Source organism: Musca domestica, unplaced genomic scaffold (assembly GCF_030504385.1).
Source record: "Musca domestica strain aabys unplaced genomic scaffold, Musca_domestica.polishedcontigs.V.1.1 3, whole genome shotgun sequence".
NCBI lineage: Eukaryota > Metazoa > Arthropoda > Insecta > Diptera > Muscidae > Musca > Musca domestica.
The window spans coordinates 6,408,371-6,428,238 of NW_026712299.1; the positions used below are offsets into that span (position 1 = coordinate 6,408,371).

Consider the following 19,868-nt stretch of genomic DNA (forward strand, 5'->3'; position numbering starts at 1 on the left):
CACCGTTTGGAAGGAACTTAAAATTTTTCAAAAAAAAAAAACTTCCGGAAACTACCACTTAAGTGAAAACTGTTATATTGAGACTATACGAATACGTGGTCCTGCTTACGAAATTTTTAAATAGGAATAGAAATAGGGTACTACCATTATGAACTTCAATTACCAAATTTGGAACAATTTCGGTAAATAATGTAGGAAAAATCATAAAAATAGCGAGTATCGGAAGGCACCTACATATGGGGGCTATAAGAAGACGTGGACCTGCATACAAAAATTTATGTCATAGGTAGTAGCACCCATTACGAACTTCAAATACGAAATTTTAAATAATTCCGGTAAATAATGTCGCTAAAATCATGAAAATACCGAATATCGGAAGGTACCGTTATATAGGGGCTATACGAAAACGTGGACCTGCATACGAAATTTTTTTCCCATAGGTTGTAGTAACCAGTAAGATCTCCCAATACGAAATTTGAAGCGATTCCGGTGAATGATGTCGCTTAAATCATCAAAATACCGAACATCGGGATGTACCGTTATATGGGGGATATACGAAAACGTGAACCTACGAATTTTTTGTCATAGGCTGTAGTACCCATTACGAACTTTAAATACAAAATTGTTAACAATTCCGGTAAATAATATAGCTAAAATAATGAAAATACCGAATATCGGGAGGTACAGTTATATGGGAGCTATACGAAAACGTGGACCGACATGGCCCATTTACGAACTTAACCTGCCTACTGGTAAACTATGCATATGTGCAAAATTTTAGCCTTCTACCTCAATTCGTTCGAAAGATAGCGTGATTACAACAGACAAACGGACGGACATCGCTAGATCGTCTTAGAATTTTACGCTGATCTAGAATATATATACTTTGTAGGGTCTATTATGAATATTTCGAGGAGCTATAAACGGAATGTCAAGGTTAATATACCCTCCATAGAAAGGTGGAGGGTATAAAAAACAGTTACACGTGTCTTCTCACGTGCCTCAATTGAATTTTGTAGCCCAGTGTAATTTTGAGGATTATTTATTTACTGATCAAGAATCTTGAAATGGGAACCTAAACAAATTATATTTGAAAACCTAAACAAATTATATTTGAAATCTGGGATTATCGCAATTCGTTGACCTTTGCTTCTGAACAAAATAATTTTTAGCTACATTTTTTTTAAAGACATTGGTAAATTATTGAATTAAATCCAACGATTTCTTTGTGATATTTATTTGTTCTGTTTCCCATACCCCTTACAAAAAATCGTTCAGGTACGCCCGTGCATGTTGATGTTTACATCCTAAAAAAATTCGATTTCGAAGAACACAATCAGGTATGAAAGACACGCTTGTCATCAATGAAGGTGATTTTATCTTTTTAAGGAAATGTACGACAAAAAATATTAATTGCTCTAGACAAGGCACAGTTAAGAAATTAAAATTTAATTTATTATTAATGCGTTCCCATTAAATCAAACAAACAAACAAACAAGTAATTGCTTACACATTCATAAACAATGATCTCTTGATCTCTTCTCTCTATTGCTGCTCAGTAAATGAGCGTCTTTAAAGCTCAACTCAAACACCTCCACGATTTCTCAGTGACACAAAAGCGAGCTTTCAATTACCCATTGAAAAATACTCAAAACAATTCCAATTCATACGAATTTCATTGTTTGGCTAGGGGGACTCACTTGCCAAGAGGCGTCCCCAATCCCCTCTCTTCCTTCCTCTGGCCAACACGATCGCGATCATTTGACCTCACAGCTCAAACACAGCTGATAAAAACATCACATCTCTCTGTGTGTTTTGCTTTTGAGAATTGTTGTGTTTTTTTTTTCGTGTGGCGATCTAGTCTGGGAATTGCAAATAGCTTTGACAAAACGTTCACAATTCCAACTAAATCAGTTCACACAAGCGTGTGGTGTTGATAAGATTGAATTGAAATTTGGTTTCGGTGGAATTTTAATATCAGTGAAAATAATAATTATTTATTGCTTTTTGTGTTGAGCAAAGCAGTCATGAAATTTTGGCTGAATTTATTTGCCATTGCGGCTTTGGGTCACTTGACCCTGGCTTTGGGGCCCAACATGATATGCTATTATGATGCTGCCAGCGAAGAAAGACAGGGTAAGTTAATAGTTTTTAAGTCTTAATAATGTAATGATGAAGAGATATTTATAGTACCTAGTGCTGTTGTTGTTGTATAATTTTCCTGGAAATTTCTGTTGCTCTATTTCAAACCAGAAAAATCTCCAATGGGAAAAAATTTAAATTTCGAAATTACTCATGATCTATATTATGCTTTGTGTTTAGTGTTAATTTAAATTGTATAATTAACACAGTGTATTTGAGAAGTTCAAAAGTGTCAAAAGCTTTTAGAGGTGAAATGCGGAGAATAATAGCAGAGTAACCTACTAATAATTGGGCCGTGTGGTTAAAATATAGTTACGTTTTTGCTAACATTTGTATTGAAACCTTAAGGGAATTTCCAAGAATTATTTTATAATCTGGGATTTTTAAAAATCATCGGTAGTGAAAACATGACTCCCAACCACCACATATAAGTTAGATTTCCTACTTTATAATTGTATTTAATCTTCATGTACGTACAGGGTGAGATAAAAAACTGCAACAAAGTCAAAGGCCATAATTTTTACATTTTTATACCCTCAGCCATATGGCTACAGAGAGTATATATCATTTGATACGGTCAAAACGTGCCTAGTCGAAATAACGGTTTTAGACCCTAGGTCTCTTTGGACCAAATCCGTTTCGAATATGTGGTGTCGATCTAGCGATGTCCGTCCTTCCGTCTGTTTGTCTGGCTGGTGCGCACGAAAACTCTCGAAGGGAGTATCCGATTTGTGCCAAACTTGGTACATCGAAATATTTTTGTCAAACTTAGATCGAGTTCGGAGATGTACAATATCGGTCCACTTCTTCTAGTACCTCCTCTACAAAAGGTCGAAATTTTCAATAAATTTATTTTATGCACAGAATGAGAAACGACAATCGTATTTTGCTCTTTGCTTTGCAAATCTTAATATTTGCGTTAGTGCTCGGTCAGGTGTGAAAATGGACAATATCGGTCCACTCCATCAAGTACCTCCCCACAAATGGTCAAAATTTTAAATAATTACAACTCTCATGAAATGTGATGTAAGAGTCCGATTGTCTTCAAGTTTCACACATCCCAATATTTATATTAACCCAAGGTCTGGTGTTAAAATGGAACATATCGGTCCACTCCTATTTGTACCTCCCCCGCAAAAGGTCAAAATTTTCAAAAAAAAAAAAATTTAAAAAAATATTTTTTTTCTGCACAGCAAGAGAATCGAAAATCCGATTTTGTTCCAACTTTGCAAATCCTGATATTTTCGTCAGTTCTAGATCAGGTGCAAAAATTGATAATATCGGTCTACTCCATCAAGTACCTCCCCCACAAAAGGTCGAAATTTTGAATAACCATTAAGCTCTTAAAACACAAAATTAACATCCGATGCCATACAGACTTGGCACATCTCAATATTTCGATAAACACAAGATCTTTTATAAAGATGGTAGGGATCGGACCATTCGTTCTGGTACCTCCCACGCAGGGATCTAAGTTTTGAATAACCAAAACAAGCAAAGTATCCGTAATAAACATCCGGTTCTCTTCATATTACACACGTCCCATTATTTCTACTAACTCTGGACTTGGTGTGAAGATGGGATATATCGGTCCACTCCTTCTGGTACCTCCCCCACAAAAGGGTTAAAATTTGAGTATCCACGAAGCTCATAAAATTCAAAGTTAACATCCGATTCCACTCATACTTGGTACATCTCAATATTTTCATCAACACAAGATCTGTTATAAATATGGTAGAGAGCTGATCATTTCTTCTGGTACCTCCCCACATAGGGTTCAAGATTTTAAAAAACGAACGCTCAAGGAATTCGAAAGAAGCACCAAAATGCATCCATCAGTCTGCTCAAATTTCCCACATACAAACATTATTGCTAACATAAGATCTGTTGTGAAGATGACATACATCTACCAACCCCTTCTGGTACCTCAGCCACAAAGAAACAAGTCGGCGATTCTTTACAACTTGGTATATCTAAATATTTCTCTTAACCAGTATTCTGATATGAATATGTAATTTGTCGGAATTTATGATTTCGCATAAAATTGGATACGAATATATCTTTTTCCTGACGCATATTTCCATTTTCCGAAAATTTGCACATATCTCATATAAAGTACAAGAAGTGGTCGATATAGTCCAAATCTGTCAAGTTCATAACTCAAGGGGTATATTTCTGTCGGCAAAAACAACTGAAACTATTTTACTCGTTTTTTTTAAATTTTATTGAATGAAGACAAAAAAAATTCAGAAAAAGCATCAAATTTTAGAATAAGTTTAGATTCGTTCGAATTGGTCATCTTTGGCACGAATTATGGCCTTCAAACGGCCAATGAAACCGTCACATGCTGCCCGAATGTTGCTCTGCGGTATTTTGAAGCGCTTGCTTGAGGTGATCGACACTTTGGTATTTTTTAGTGCTAACCTTGCTTTCCAAAATACTCCAGACACAATAGTCCAACGGATTGGTATCCGGAGATTTTGTTGGCCATTGTGCGCTGGAAATGAAGCGAGGAACCTCATTTTGCAACCATTCTTAGGTGGCGCGTGCTGAGTGCTGAGTCCTGTTGGAATGTCCAAGGTCTGCGGCCAAAATGTGCCCAAGGCTTTTATACACCCTCCAGAATATTTTCGCGATAATATTCGGCATTTATTCTGATGTCACGGTCGATTAATACGAGCGAAGAGCGACCATCGGCTGTTATTGCGGCCCACACCATCACCATGGCCGGCGCTTGAGTTCTGGTGCCCAACCGAAGGTGCACATTTTCAGTTGACCTCTTTGGCAAGTAAACACGATCGTTTTGTTTGTTTACAAACTGCTGGACAACGAATGTTTTCTCATCGGAGATCCGAGAAAACCAAATTCGGCTGTTCACCACTTTCGGCCAAGCGAAGCAACTCTTTAGCTATTTTGAGTTTATTTTCTTTCTGTTGCGGAGTAAGTTCTTGCGGTTTTTGGAATTCCAATGGCTTTACCCCGAGCTCATCTTTCAATATTTGCCGAATGGAATATTGCGATATGTTCAGCGCACCAGTCATTTTTCGGCTACTGCGACGCGGGTTTCGATCAACTATGTTCAACTCACGCTTGTAAACAATGTAATGAGCTGTCACTTCAATAATTCTAACAGCTGTTAACAGTTTTTTCATCTCGTCCTTTATTTAATTTTTGCACACCTCAATATTTGTATCAGTATGAGTAAAAATGGAATACATCCATCCACTCTTTTTTTTATAACCCAGGATCACTATTGCTGAAAAAGTCCCAGCTATGGTGAATTTTTATACCCTCCACCATACCATGGAGGGTAAATTAACTTTGTCATTCCGTTTGTAACTCCTCAAAATACTCATTTCAGACTCAACAAAGAATATATATTCTTGATCAGTACAAAGTTCTAAGTCGATTTAGCGATACCCGTCTGTCTGTCTAAGATTAAGTTCGTAAATGGACCATGTGGGTCCACGTTTACATATAGCCCCCATATAAAGGTACCTCCCAATATTCGGTATTTTGATGATTTTAGCGACATTATTAACCGGAATTGTTTCAAATTTGGTATTTGAAGTTCGTAATGGATACAACAGCCTATGACAGAAAATTGTCTGTGCAGGTCCACGTCTTCGTATAGCCCCCATATAACGGTACCTCCCAATATTCGGTATTTTGATGATTTTAGCGTCATTATTAACCGGAATTGTTTCAAATTACTTATTTAGAGTTCGTAATGGGAACTACAGTCTATGACGGGAAATTGTCTATGCAGGTCTAGGTCTTCGTATAGGCCCCATATAACGGTACCTCCCGATATTCGGCATTTTGTCGAGTTTAGGTACAATACCCACCGAAATTGTTTGAGATGTCATTTTGAAGTTCGTAATGGATGCTACAGCCTATGACAGAATATTATCTATGCTGGTCCAGGTCTTCGCACAGCTCCGATATAACGGTACCCCCCTATATACGATATTTTGATGATTTTAGCTACATTATTCACCGTTTATTTCAAGTTTCGTATTTGAATATGGCAATGACTTATGACAAGCCACACCTTGGTAGGTCCACGTCGTATAGACCCCAATAAAACGGCTATATTCGGTTTTTTTATTTAAGTTTTAACAGAATTTTTTAAGGATTTTATTTTTTGCAAATTTCTAAATTCGTTCCAAATGGTGGAGGGTATTCGGCCCGGCCGAACTTACTGCTTCTTAACTTGTTTTTTAATCCTTATTAAGGGTATGAAAAGTACTGAATTGTAAAAAATTATGGGTAGGAGCTAGAAAAGTTATATTTTAAATAAATTTTAAGATAAGGTTGCACTTTTAAATATTCTAGTTTTAAGGACCCCACTTATTATTGAAATTCCCTAAAACTCGTTTTTCCTACATAACACCGACTACACTAATTTCAAATTTTAGATTTCCAACTCAATCCCATCCCCAAATTCCAAATTTAAATAATTTATTACTTTTTAGTACATTTCCACATCCACAAACGTATGTTATTAACCTGTCCCTGGAAATATGTTATAAAAAAGTACGAAAAGTAGTAGTAATAATAGTAGTAGTTAGGATTGAGATATGCAGTTTATTAAAAAAGTATAATAATGCTAATGGTAATAAATTTGGTGTCTGGGAAAGGGTTAGAGATTGGAATCTGAATTTTGAATGAGGTTTTTTAATGTTGTGTAGGATAGATTAGAGATAGATAGAAGAGAACTTCTCTTCTATATAGAGTGACCCACTTTTAAGAGGAAATAGAAGAGGAGGTAGATGGAGACCCAATTAATAGTAAATGTCTTTATGTTATTTAATTTTACAAGATAGAATGTATTCTCATACAAAAAAAAATGTTCCACACATTTTTCACTTACCCTCTCCCTCTTCTTCTTTCTTTCTCTTAAGGTGCGGCTAAATTTGCTCTACCCGACATTGAGACGGCCATTCAGTTTTGTACACACTTTGTCTACGGTTATGCCGGTATTAATCCCGAAACATTTGAAGTGATTAGCCTGAACACCCAACGTGATTTGCAAAGACGTCACTTTGCCACGGTGACCGCGTTGAAGGAACGTTATCCCAATACCAAGTTCTTGTTGAGTGTGGGTGGTGATAAGGATTTGCAAAATCCCGAGAAATATGTGAATCTCTTGGAGGCGGGTCGTGAGAAACAAAATAAATTTATTGAATCAGCCCGAGAGGTGTTGCGTAGCTATAATTTTGATGGTTTGGATTTGGCTTTCCAATTTCCACGCAACAAGCCACGTAAAGTGCATTCCGATGTGGGTCAAGCATGGAAATCGTTTAAGAAACTATTCACCGGTGATTTTGTGGTCGATGAAAAGGCCGCTGATCACAAGGAACAGTTTACGGATTTGGTTAAGGATTTGAAGGCTGCCTTTACACCGTACAATATGATGTTGTCGCTGACAGTGTTGCCAAATGTTAATTCGTCATGTAAGTAGCTGAAAAAAATATTTCTTTGAATTTTTCTACCATCATCTCTTTCTTTTGTTTTCAAAGGGTACTTCAATGCCCCGGCAATTATCGACAGCTTGGACTTTGTTACCTTGGCTGCTTTTGATTTCACCACACCCGAACGCAATCCCGAGGAGGCTGATTATATATTCCCCATGTTGAGATCTATGAAATATAGATTAATGTGAGGATGATGCCCAGCACGCTGCTTAGTCAGAAGAATTTTTTATTATTATTGTTAATAATATGTGATCGTTATCAGTCAATAAATTTTTCATTTTTATAGAATACTAAAAAAATTGATGAATGTGTTATTGTGTTGACGTCATAGAAATGATGTGTGTCTTGATTTGTGGTTTCCATATTTGTTCGCATCGCAAATTATGGCCTGAATATAAAAATCAAGTAATAGATACAAATATATATGAAGAAATCATATTTTTTATTTAGTTAAATATGGAAATCAAGCATGACACATTTTACAAAGAGCACGTACAACCTTCTGCTACCATCTATTGCAGTATTAGGTAGATTTTTGCTGTTAAAAAAAAAATAGAATAATATATTTTCAGTGTTGCATCTTTGAATACCCTTCACCATTTGAAACGAAATTGGAAATTTTCAAAAAAAAAAAAAAAATTGAATCGGTTAAAAATCCTGACCGTTACATGAACACGTGTACCTGCAGTACCCGTTTGGAAATGCAAAAATTAAATTTGACACGATTCCGATAAATATTGTACCTTATTATTAATATTAAATACCGAATGTAGGAAGGTAGCGATATAGAGGGGCTATACGAAGACCTGTATCTACATAGGTAATTTCCTTCATAAACTGTAGTCCCATAGTGAAATTAAAATACAAAAATTGGAAAAATTTCGGTGAATAATGTCGCTAAAATCATCTAAATGCTGAATATAGGGAGGTACCGATATATAGGGGAAATAAGAAAACCTGCACCTGCATAGACAAGTTTCTGTCACAGGCTGTAGTACCCATTACTAAGTGCAAATACGAAATTTGAAGCCATTTCGGTGAATAATGCCTCTGAAATCACCAAAATACCAAATACAGAAGGGCACCCTTAAATGGGGGCTACACGATGACCTGAACAGGTTGTAGATTGTAGTACTTATTAGGAACTGCAGTAAAAAGTCACAAACAATGAATAATTTCACTAAAATCGTCAAAATACCGAGTATGGGGAGGTACCGTTATATGGGGGCTATATGTAGACGTGGACGTGAACAGACAAATTTCTGTCATAGGCTGTAATATCCATTACGAACTTCAAATACCGAATTTGAAACAATTCCGGTGAATAATGTCGCTAAAATCATCAATCTACCGAATATGGGGAGGTACCATGGGTGGCTATACGAAGACCTGGACCTGCACATACAATTTTCTGTAATAGCCTGTAACATCCATTATGAACTTCAATCGTTATCGTTAAATCGACAGAGAATTTTATGCTGATCAAGGGTATATATGGGGGTCTAAATGTCAAAGCTAATATACTCCCTACTTTGGTGAAAGGTATAATAACGAAATGCAGTAATCTGGATCTCTCTTGTTTGCTGAATACACCAGCTGTAGCTTTTAGGTCTTTTTGAATGCATTGAAAACGCGATATATCGGTCCACGTTTCGGTATAGCCTACATATGACGTTACCTTCAGATATTTGGTATTTTCGCCACATTTTTTCACGGATTTGTCTAATAATTATTATCTGTAGGTCAGCTCCGCTGGTGAAATATTGTATGTATAGGTCCACGTTTTCGTATAGCCACATATAACGGCCACATTTTCAAACAATTCCGGTAAATAATGTCGCTAAAATCATCCAATACCGATTATTTGGGAGGGACCATTTTTTGGGGCCGACAGGACCCATTTACGAAATACCTGCCTAATGGAATTTTAGAATTTTACCCTGATCAAAAATATTTATACTTTGTTAGTCTGACATGAGTATTTTGAGAAGTTACAAACGGAATGACAAAGTTAATATACCCTCCATAGCATGACCCTCCGCCATAGAGAGGGTACATAACATTTAATACGGCCGAAACGTGCCTCATCGAAATAGCGCTTTTAGACCCTAGGTCTTTTTGGACCAAATCCGTTTCGAATCGATATCGATGGGAGTATCCGATTCGGGCCAAACTTGGTACATCGTAATATTATTATCAAACTTAGATCGAGTTCGGAAATGGACAATATATATGGTCCACTCCTCCTGGTAGCTCCCTTGGTACATCGTAATATTATTATCAAACTTAGATCGAGTTCGGAAATGGACAATATATATGGTCCACTCCTCCTGGTAGCTCCCACCACAAAAGGTCGAAATTTTCAAAAAAAAAAAAAAATCTGCACAGATCGGACAATTCCTTTTGCTACCTCTCCCACTAGAAGTCGCAGAGCACAATATTTTTATGAACCCAAGGTCTGGTGTAAAGATGGAACATATCGGCCCACTCCTTCTGGTCCTCCTCCAACAAGGGTCAACGTTTTGATTATCCATGAAGTTCATAAAACACGAAATTAAAATCCGATTTCATTTAGACTTTAAATGTATTTATATCCATATAAGATCTGTTATAAATATGGTAGCGATCGGACCATTCCTTCTGGTACTTCCCCCAAAAAATATGAAAGTTTTATATAGCCAAAACGATTAGAAAATCCGAAATAAGGATCCGGTTCTCTTCATATTTCATACATTCAATTATTTCTACAAATATAAGATCTGCTGTGAAGATGGAATATATCAGTCCACTTCTTTTGGTATCTCCCCTAGAAAGGGTCAACATTTTTAATATCCGTAAAGCTCATAAAACGCTACATTAACATCCGATTCCATTTACACTTGGCACATATTAATATTTCTATCAACACAAGATCTCTATGGTCTTGTACCTCTTCCACATAGGGTTCGAGGTTTTGAAAAACAAAACGCTCAAAGAAAGCGAAATAAGCGTCCAAATCTCTTAAAATTTCACACATACAGATCTCTTGCGAATATGATAGATGTCTGCGAACGCGTTCTGGTACCTCTCCCACAAAAGGTCACCATTTTCAATATTTTTATCGGTCACAACTTGCCAAACAAGTCAGCGATTTTTTACAAATTCCTATATCTCAATAATTCTCTTCAACAGAAACCTGAGATGAATATGGAAAAAATATATTTAAATAATCAAACATTGGCTGAGGGTATACATCTGTCGGATACTGATACTTTTTGACTTGATTTTGGCCATTCAAAATGCCCATAGCACTAGGTTATGTTCTGTTTTAACCGTTTTTACATTTGTTTTCAGGTGAGGCCAAGTTCACTTTACAAGACATGGACTACGCGCTGCAGTTTTGTACACACATCGTGTACGGTTATGCTGGCATCGATCCCGAAACCTTTGAAATTATCAGTCTCAATGTACAGCGTGATGTAAAGCGAAGACATTTCGCTGCAGTAACTGAGTTAAAGGATCGTTATCCTCTCACCAAATTCCTGTTGAGTGTTGGTGGCGACGCCGATCTTAATAAGCCAGAAAAATACATTAATCTTTTGGAGTCAGGACGGGCTAACCAAACCAGATTCATTGAATCTGCACGTGACGTATTGCGTGCGTATAATTTTGATGGTTTAGATTTGGCATTCCAATTTCCCCGGAATAAACCTCAAAAGGTTCACACCGAGGTTGGTCAGGTGTGGAAAACGTTTAAGAAACTCTTTACCGGCGACCATATTGTCGATGAGAAGTCTGATGAGCATAAGGAACAGTTTACGGAGCTGGTGAAGGATTTGAAGGCAGCATTTAGGCCGTATGATCTGATGTTGACAGTGACGGTACTGCCAAATGTTAATTCGTCATGTAAGTTTTGAGAAAAGAAAATAATTGGTCTGTTCCAGAACTGCAAGAATGTAAACGTTTTTACTACGATAACCGATTTTGATAAATCTGGTAGATCATTGCTGGTACTGGAACAGAGCAATAAAAAATATTTTTTCACTGAATAATTATTTTTAAAATTTTGTCCCAGGGTATTTTAATGCTCCTGCCATTATTAACAACCTGAACTATGTCACCTTGGCCACATTTGATTTTACCACCCCTGAACGCAATCCCAAGGAGGCAGACTATACGGCACCAATTTTCCCACCACCCTTAGAGGGCACTCGCCAAGGTCACTATAACATCGACTATCAAATCGATCATTGGATTTCGCAGCGTGTGCCACATAGTAAAATCAATGTCGGCATTGCTGCTTATGGTCGTGCCTGGAAAATGACACCCGAATCAAAAGCAGATGGTCTACCGGTAGTACAGCATACAGATGGCCCAGCCTCAGCGGGAGAGGAAATCAAGATTCCGGGTCTTTTGAAATATTCCGAAATATGCCAACTAACAAGCCCATGGAAGGTAGATCGAAAGGGAGATGAGGCACCTTTAAAGAGAGTCATGGATAGAATTAGGAAATATAATGTCTATGCTTTTCGCTCGGCCGATAGCCATGGCGAAAATGGTCTATGGGTTAGTTTCGATGACACCGATTCGGCTGGCACAAAGGCAACTTATGTGAAGAATCGTGGTCTGGGCGGTGTGGCCTTATTCGATTTAAGTCTCGATGATTTTCGCGGCAACTGTGATGGTGATAAATTCCCGCTGCTTAGAACGATTAAAATTAAGCTGTTGTAAATAATATGTACTTATGTGTATGTGTGCGTGTGCGTATGCAAAAAAAAACCTTAAATATTTTTAGAGAATTTAAAAAAATAAATAATTTAATTTTATCGGAGAAAATTAAAGGACACCCAGATGAGTGAAAGCCTAGGCGGAATGGCTGAAACTAAAATCTTGAAAGTCTTGCATGTGTTGGTGTGCAGGGGTGAAGCCTGGGTTTTTTGGAAATTCGAACTATAAGTGTGCGAAATGTACCAAAAGCTACCTAATATTGGATCAATTGTATTGGACAAAGGAATAGGGCTAGAATTATGAAATATATCTAGAATAGTAGGAATTTTTAAATTTGAAATGAGGGTCACTAACAGGGTGTAGGATGAATGTTTGAAAGGTTTGGTAATATTTGAACGGATAGAACATAAATCATGACATCCAGTAAAGAAAGTCGGGCATCATACAAGTTGAGATGAAACAAGTAAAAAAGCAGTAAGTTCGGCCGGGCCGAACTTGAATACCCCCCACCATTTAGAACGAATTTGAAAATTTTCGAAAAAGATACCATTCGCCAAAAATTCTGTTTACATTTTAAAAATACCGAATATAGCCGTTATATTAGGGTCTGTACGACGTGTCACAAGCCATTCAAATTGGAAACTTGAAATAAATTATGAAAAATGTAGGCAAAATCATTAAATAACCGTACATAGGGAGGTACCGTTATATAGGAGCTATACGAAGACCTGGACCTGCATAGACAATTTTCTGTCACAGGCTGCAGCTTCCATTACGAACTTTAAATACGACATCTCAAACAATTCTGGTGAGTATTGTACCTAAAATCATCAAAATACCGAATATTGGGAGGTACCGTTATATGGGGGCTATACGAAGACGTGGACCTACATGCCAGATTTACGAACTTAACCTGCCTACTGGCAAAATAGACATGTGTGCAAAATTTTAGCCTTCTACCTCAATTCGTTCGAAAGATAGCGTAATTACAACAGACAGACAGACAAACTGACAGACAGACGGGCATGGCTAAATCGTCTTAGAATTTTACGCTGATCAAGAATATATATACTTTGTTGGGTCTAAGATCATTATTTCGATACCCTCCATAGTGTGGTGGAGGGTATAAAAATTGCAACCAATTCCAGACTGCTGTCATTTCTAAGCCACTCTTCCGACAGCTGTTAAAATTATTTCAGTGATAGCCCTTTATATTGTTTACAAGCGTACAAAAGCATTTTGGTAAGAATTTTCCAGAAAAAAAATTATTCGTGATGGAATTTAAGCGTGATAGTGTGATTTCTTTATATTTGGAGGGAAAGCCACAAGTGGCTATGGTTAGAGCACTCCAGCATTTAAATGTGAATAAATCTTTTGTGTCTCGTACCATCGCTCGTTACTGTGATACTGGTAGCGTAGCCCGACATCAAGAAAGTGGACGGAAGAAAACAGCAACATCAGCCGAAATTGTTCGAAAAGTAAAGAAGCGACTTGATCGAAACCCGCATAGCAGTGGACGAAAAATGGCTCGTGAGCTGAACATATAGCAAAATTCCATTCGGCAAATATTGAAAAATGAGCTCGGGGTAAAGCCATTTAAATTCCAAAAAGTGAAAGAAACTAGACTCAAAAGAGCTAAAGAGTTGCTTGGCTTGGCCGAAAGTGGTGAACTGCCCGATTTTGTTTTCTCCAATGAGAAAACATTCGTAGTCCAGCAGTTTGTAAACAAACAAAATAATCGTGTTTACTTACCAAAGAAGTCAGCTGAAAATGTGCATCTTCGGTTGGCCATGGTGAGGGTGTGGGTCGCCATAACGGCCGATGGTCGCTCTCCGCTCATATTAATCGACAGTGGCATCAGAATAAATGCCGAATATTTGGGAAAGCAAAGTTGGCACTAAAAAATACCAAAGTGTCGATCACCTCAAGCAAGCGCTTCGCCAGGAATGGGCCAAAATACCGCAGAGCAACATTCGGGCAGCGTGTGACGGTTTCATTGGCCGTTTGAAGGCCATAATTCGTGCCAAAGGATGCTATTTCCGACATTTTTTGCTTTCATTCAATAAAATTAGAAAAAAATTAAAAATTATGGCTTTTGGCTTTGTTGCAGATTTTTCAGATTTTTTTAAATCTGTTCAGATTTGCATAAAGCTTGCATATTCTTTACGTTTATTAGGCACCAAGTGTTTCAAACAAACGTACTGCTGGACAACGAATGTGTTCTCATCGGAGAAAACCGAATTCGGCAGCTGATCACTTTCGGCAGTTCACCAATCGAAGCAACTTTTTAGCTCTTTTGAGTCTATTTTCTTTCTGTTGTGGTGTAAGTTCTTGCACTTTTTATACCCTCCACCATAGTATGGAGGGTATATTAAATTTGTCATTCCGTTTGTAATACCTCGAAATATATATTTTAGACCCCACAAATTATATGTATTCTTGATCAGCATAAAATTCTATGTCGATTTAAAGATGTCCGTCCCTCTATGCGTCTGTCCGTCTGTGGAAATCACTCTAGCTTCCGAATGAATAGAAGTAGATTGATATAATTTTACTCAAATGTATATTATGTCTGCAGCACTTTTGGTATTAAAAATGGGCGATGTAGGTCCACGTCTTCGTATAGCCCCCTTATAGCGGTACCTCCCGATATGCGGTATTTTTGTGATTTTTGCCACAATATTCATCGGAATTGTTTCAAATTTGGTATTTGCAGTTTGAAATAAATATTACAGCCTATGCCAGAAAATTGTCTGTGCAGGTCCACGTCTTCGTATAGCCCCCATATAACGGTACCTCCCGATATTCGGTATTTTGATAGTTTTAGTGACATTATCCACCGGAATTGTTTCAAATTTCGTATTTGAAGTTCCTAGTGGATGCTACCTAACGTCTGTGACTGAAAATTCTGAATCCATGTTTTCTTGTAGGTCCCATTAAATGGTACATCCCTATATTCGCTATTTTTGTGATTTTTTCCACCATTATTCATCGGATTTGTTTCAAGTTTCGTATTTTTATAATTTTAGCAGAATTTTGCAACGGACATTTTTTGAAAATTTGCATATTCCATCCAAATGGTGCAGGGTATTCAAAGTTCGGCTCCTCCAATTATACAATTTTTTATTTGTTTTAACTCTAGTTTCAGAATATGCTGGCTCCTCCTCATAATTATTTTGTGTCATACAATTATTTACATCGTACTATCAATCGAAATGAAGATTTTATGATTTCGAAAACTTTTCTAAAGATTTTTTATTAAAAAATCGTCCTCTACAAAGAAATTACAATCGAAAATTTCGATTTATAAGTACCTTTATTAATTTTCGACAAATTTAAGACTTTTTTCAAAAGCCAGTCTGAGTTGCGCAATTTTTTTCTATAGCCAGTCTGAGTTGCGCAATTTTTTATAAGGCAAAAAATTGGACTTTGCATAGACCTCGAACTAACCACACATAGACACATACTTTCAACAGATTTCTTCAACGGATTTCGGGTTATTTGTGCACCAAATGGTCAATATCAGTCGAAATGACCTGCATTTTGGTACATCCGACCGAAGTCAGTCTAGAAGCAAGCACATCAAGTTTGGTGAAAATCGGTTCAGATATAGTTATAGCTCCCATATATATGTTTACATTCCTCACATTCCTAATATGCATTCAAGTACGGTGATATTTGGTACCAGTTATCAGATACAGCCCAGAAATACCCTTGCCAAATTTTATAAAGATCGGTTCAGATTTGGATATAGGTCCCATATATATCTTCAAACCATTTCGAGTTAATTGTGCACTAAATTGTCAATATCAGTCTAAATGATCTGAATTTAGGTACATCCGACCGAAATCAGTCTATAAGCAAGCACATCAAATTTGGTGAAAATGGATTCAGATATAGCTATAGCTCCCATATATTTGTTTCATCTGATTTGGTGTTTAAGTCCCTCACATTTGTAATAAGCATTCGAAAATAATGATAGATATCTTATAGATACCAAATACCACTGCCAAATTTTATAAAGATGGCCTCAAATTTGGGTAGAGCTCCCATATATGTAGATAATCCGATTTCAGATTTATTGTAGAAATAATGACTAATATCAGCCCAAATGGAATGCATGTTGACAATTCCGATTGAATTGATCCTAGAAAAAAGTAGTTCAAATTAGGTGAAAATCGATTCAGATATAGCTCAATTCCGATTTGGGGTTTTTAGTCCCTCACATGCGTAATATGCACTCCACAACAATGATATTTGATACCGGGCATCAGATACTGTTCGAAAATACCTCTACCATATTTTATCGGAATCAGTTCAGATTTTTATATAGCGTCGATACACATCTGCATCCTATTTTATTTATTATGCATTATGCAGCAATTTTATTCGAAAAAGCCTCCGTCAAATTTGGTGAAAATCGATTCAGGGTTGGATATTGTTCCCAAATTGTGACTCCACTAAAGCCATGATATAAATTTAAATAAGGTTCATAGTAGGTATGATATACTTCACATAAATTCCCAATAAAAACTTTTTTTGTTACGGGAACTCCAGTAAGCACGCATAGTGGTGCAGGGTATCATATAGTCTTACTGGTTTCAAATTATTTCCTTACGAAGTGCACCGGTATATGTAGTCCATCTTCACCCTTATATTCAATTTTAAGTCACCGAATTCCAATGACTTGAAACTAATATCGTCCAAAAATAACAAAAATAGGTTTAAACCCATTTCAATTTGTGACATATTCTCCGATTTTGGTATAACAACGGATTTGTTGAACTGATAATCGATTATTTTAATCCATTTATATTTAGTAAATACTCTCATACATCGGTTTCTTACAACAACTGACTCATTGATATTTCTTCAACAAAGTATGACTGATGTACTTCAAAATGGGAAATTTCACTTGAGGAAATTCTTGTTTCAATATGCCAATATCGGATGGGGGAATGGTTCGCTCCTGCGTTCCATCGAACGAAATTGAAAAGAAATGTGGCACCAAAGTGGCGTAGCCGTAAACGAAATGGCTACAATGGTCAAGGGCATTGCTTAAATCGCTTAGGCTAATGTTGGGATTTTCTGAAATGATTTTTTTATTATTTGAGTTTAATTTTGTAAAAGTTTTTCACTTACTTGAGGAATCAAAAAAGCAAACCACCTTAAAATTGTCAGCAGCCCATAAAGGGCTAAGTAATATTGAAAATATGGCCAATATATAATGGCACTTCATTGCATCCAACCTAATAGCTCGCTATTCCAAATGATACTAAAAAATATTTATTGAATATATATTCTTGAACGGCAATAATTTTTTCTTTGCTTCTGCGGTTAGAAAGACAGCTAATGAAATGCAAGGGAAACCACGCAGAAAAATCTATTTACGAAAATACCTATGAACTGAAGGTATTTTTATGAGCAACTGCGTCTTCACAAAGAAAATGGGTGGAGGATCTTTGAAGATCGTGAATATTTAAAAATATATTTTTTTTTTTTGGGTTTCTAGAACAAGAATCGTTGATTATCAACGAATAATTTTTAAGGCTCTCAAAACAGTATTACTGAAATTTGAGAAATATTTTCATACCCTACAAAACTATCTATTGGGGGTATTATAAGTTTGATTGGGCCAAAAATTATGTAACACATCGAAATATTGACTACCCACATAGGAAAGTATATATGGATCTTCCTATCTCGCCGAGCTGAGTCGATCTAGCTATGTATGTCCGTCCGTCCGTCTGTCTGGCTGTCCATGTTAATTTGTAATCACTCTACAGGTCGCAATTATGGCCCGATCTTCACGAAATTTAAAATGCAGGTGGGGTTAAGGTCAGAATAGAACCCTATTTCTTTTGGATATGATCGCATAATATTTTGGGGTTGAAATGGACCAAAAACTGAAAAATTTTCTGATTTTGCAGGTGCTCTACAGGTTACAATTATAGACCAATCGAAACGAAAGTTATCATGGGGCTAGAGCTTTGGGCTGGGCAGAAGCCTTCCAATTTTGGTGGTCATCGGGTAATATTTAGTGTGTGAAATAGACCATAACATTTGTGTTAAATGAAAGTCATATTTTCCATTAAAACGCGAAAATATTTAATCCCGACGAAATCACAAACAGATGAACAGGTCAATTCTGACCGTTACGTCGATGCCAATAGTTAATATATCGGATATATATAGCGAAATATATACAATGTGTATATACAAAGGAAGGGGATGTTAGTTAGAATGCTTATATTCAAAGAATGGCTGGACCGATTTTGACAAATTTTGTCAATTCAGAATGCCCTCTTGGCATAAAAGTATAAAATCTAAAAAAAATCGCATAAAAATATGTCAATAATAATGCTAATATAGATTTTGTGACACTTTTTTTGTTTTTTTGTAATATTTTTGACATTTTTTTATTTTTTCATTTTTTTTATCGCATGCGATGTAATATTTTTTCACCTTACAACACAGGTTGGGATTATTATATACAGATTGCAATTATCGTCCGATCCTCATGAAAATTTTTACAAGGGTAGGTTTAGGCTCAGAAGGGCTTGACCTATTGTTTTAAAAGATATCCACAATACATTTAGGGGTTGAAATGGACCAACAACTAAAAATATTCCTGATTTTGCAGCCGTTATAAAGGTCACAAATAGAAACCAAAGGACCCGAGATCTTGCATGAAGTTAGAGTTTAGGAACGGACCACTTATTTTTGTGTGAAAAAAAAAATACCAACATTACTTACAGACAATATCCAAAAATACACAAAAGGCGAACTTATTGATTTTTATGCTGATTTCGTTGACGAATATACCCAAATATCGTAGACAAGATGAGTCTAAATTTGAAGATATAGAGAGGGCCTCTTGCCTTCCAAAAACAGAAAAAATCTCCTGATCACACAATTAAAGCCAATCGGCACGCTTAAGAAGAAAGTTGAGGACAGGGAAGAATTCTAGAATTTTGGATGACCATTGGATTATATATAGCTGTAAAATGGACCACAACAATTAACAGCACGACGGAGTGCGTAAATATTTGGCAACTGTCCCTGGTCAAAAATTCTAAGGGTAATATCTGGGCAGTGCACATAATTTCAAATGCGAAAACTTCCACAATGAATTTGGACATAAGGGAGCTTCAAACATATTGTAGTGTTATTGGTCGGCCCCGCACGACTATAGCTTTTGCTTACTTGTTTTTTGTACATTTTCCAAGGACTATTTTCGTGGATTTTTAAGCAATATATTTTATAGCTAAATTTTGTAAGAGATACATTTTCATACATTTTGTAATCGAGAATTCAAAAGAACAATATTACTGCTAATTTGATTGTAAATATTTTTGAGGGACATTGGATATCCTAATGAATATCCTTAAACGATTTTCAGAGCAATATTTTTATAATGTAAATAAATAATTTTTAAGGCTATCAGAGTAATATTTTCTGGAACGAGAATCGTGGATTTTTAAGGACCAATTTTGAAGAGTCTCAAAACCGTATTACTGAAATTTGAGAAATATTTTT

The 19,868-nt window shown here is 36.4% G+C and overlaps 1 protein-coding gene and 1 long non-coding RNA gene across 3 annotated transcripts; one reads left to right on the top strand and one right to left on the bottom strand.

Annotated features, from left to right (window-relative positions):
• The first annotated feature begins 1,766 nt into the window (after positions 1 to 1,766).
• LOC101898304 (chitinase-like protein Idgf3) lies at positions 1,767 to 12,365 on the top strand. 2 transcript variants are annotated; one of them, XM_005179352.4, is made up of 3 exons: positions 1,767 to 2,136; positions 10,956 to 11,507; positions 11,677 to 12,365. In XM_005179352.4, exons 1-3 carry the CDS (start codon positions 2,028 to 2,030, stop codon positions 12,330 to 12,332), a joined length of 1,317 nt encoding a protein of 438 aa, XP_005179409.1. In that variant the 5' UTR covers positions 1,767 to 2,027; the 3' UTR covers positions 12,333 to 12,365. The 2 variants fall into 2 exon arrangements, with proteins under 2 accessions (XP_005179409.1, XP_058980606.1); XM_059124623.1 differs by lacking the exons at positions 10,956 to 11,507; positions 11,677 to 12,365 and adding exons at positions 7,050 to 7,601; positions 7,668 to 7,921 and having other exon boundaries at positions 1,891 to 2,136.
• A 4,760-nt stretch (positions 12,366 to 17,125) lies between these two features.
• LOC105261552 (uncharacterized) lies at positions 17,126 to 17,590 on the bottom strand. Its single transcript, XR_009342564.1, has 2 exons — positions 17,472 to 17,590; positions 17,126 to 17,417 (listed from the first exon to the last, which is right to left on the bottom strand). It is a non-coding gene; the product is annotated as an uncharacterized LOC105261552 (long non-coding RNA).
• Between the last annotated feature and the right edge of the window lie 2,278 nt (positions 17,591 to 19,868).

What these genes read in the sequence shown, in the direction of transcription:
- LOC101898304 (XM_005179352.4), top strand. Translation starts at nt 2,028, where the DNA reads ATGAAATTTTGGCTGAATTTATTTGCCATTGCGGCTTTGGGTCACTTG. An exon ending in TGCCAGCGAAGAAAGACAGG is followed by an intron (nt 2,137 to 10,955) that starts GTAAGTTAATAG and finishes ATTTGTTTTCAG; the next exon opens with GTGAGGCCAAGTTCACTTTA. An exon ending in GCCAAATGTTAATTCGTCAT is followed by an intron (nt 11,508 to 11,676) that starts GTAAGTTTTGAG and finishes ATTTTGTCCCAG; the next exon opens with GGTATTTTAATGCTCCTGCC.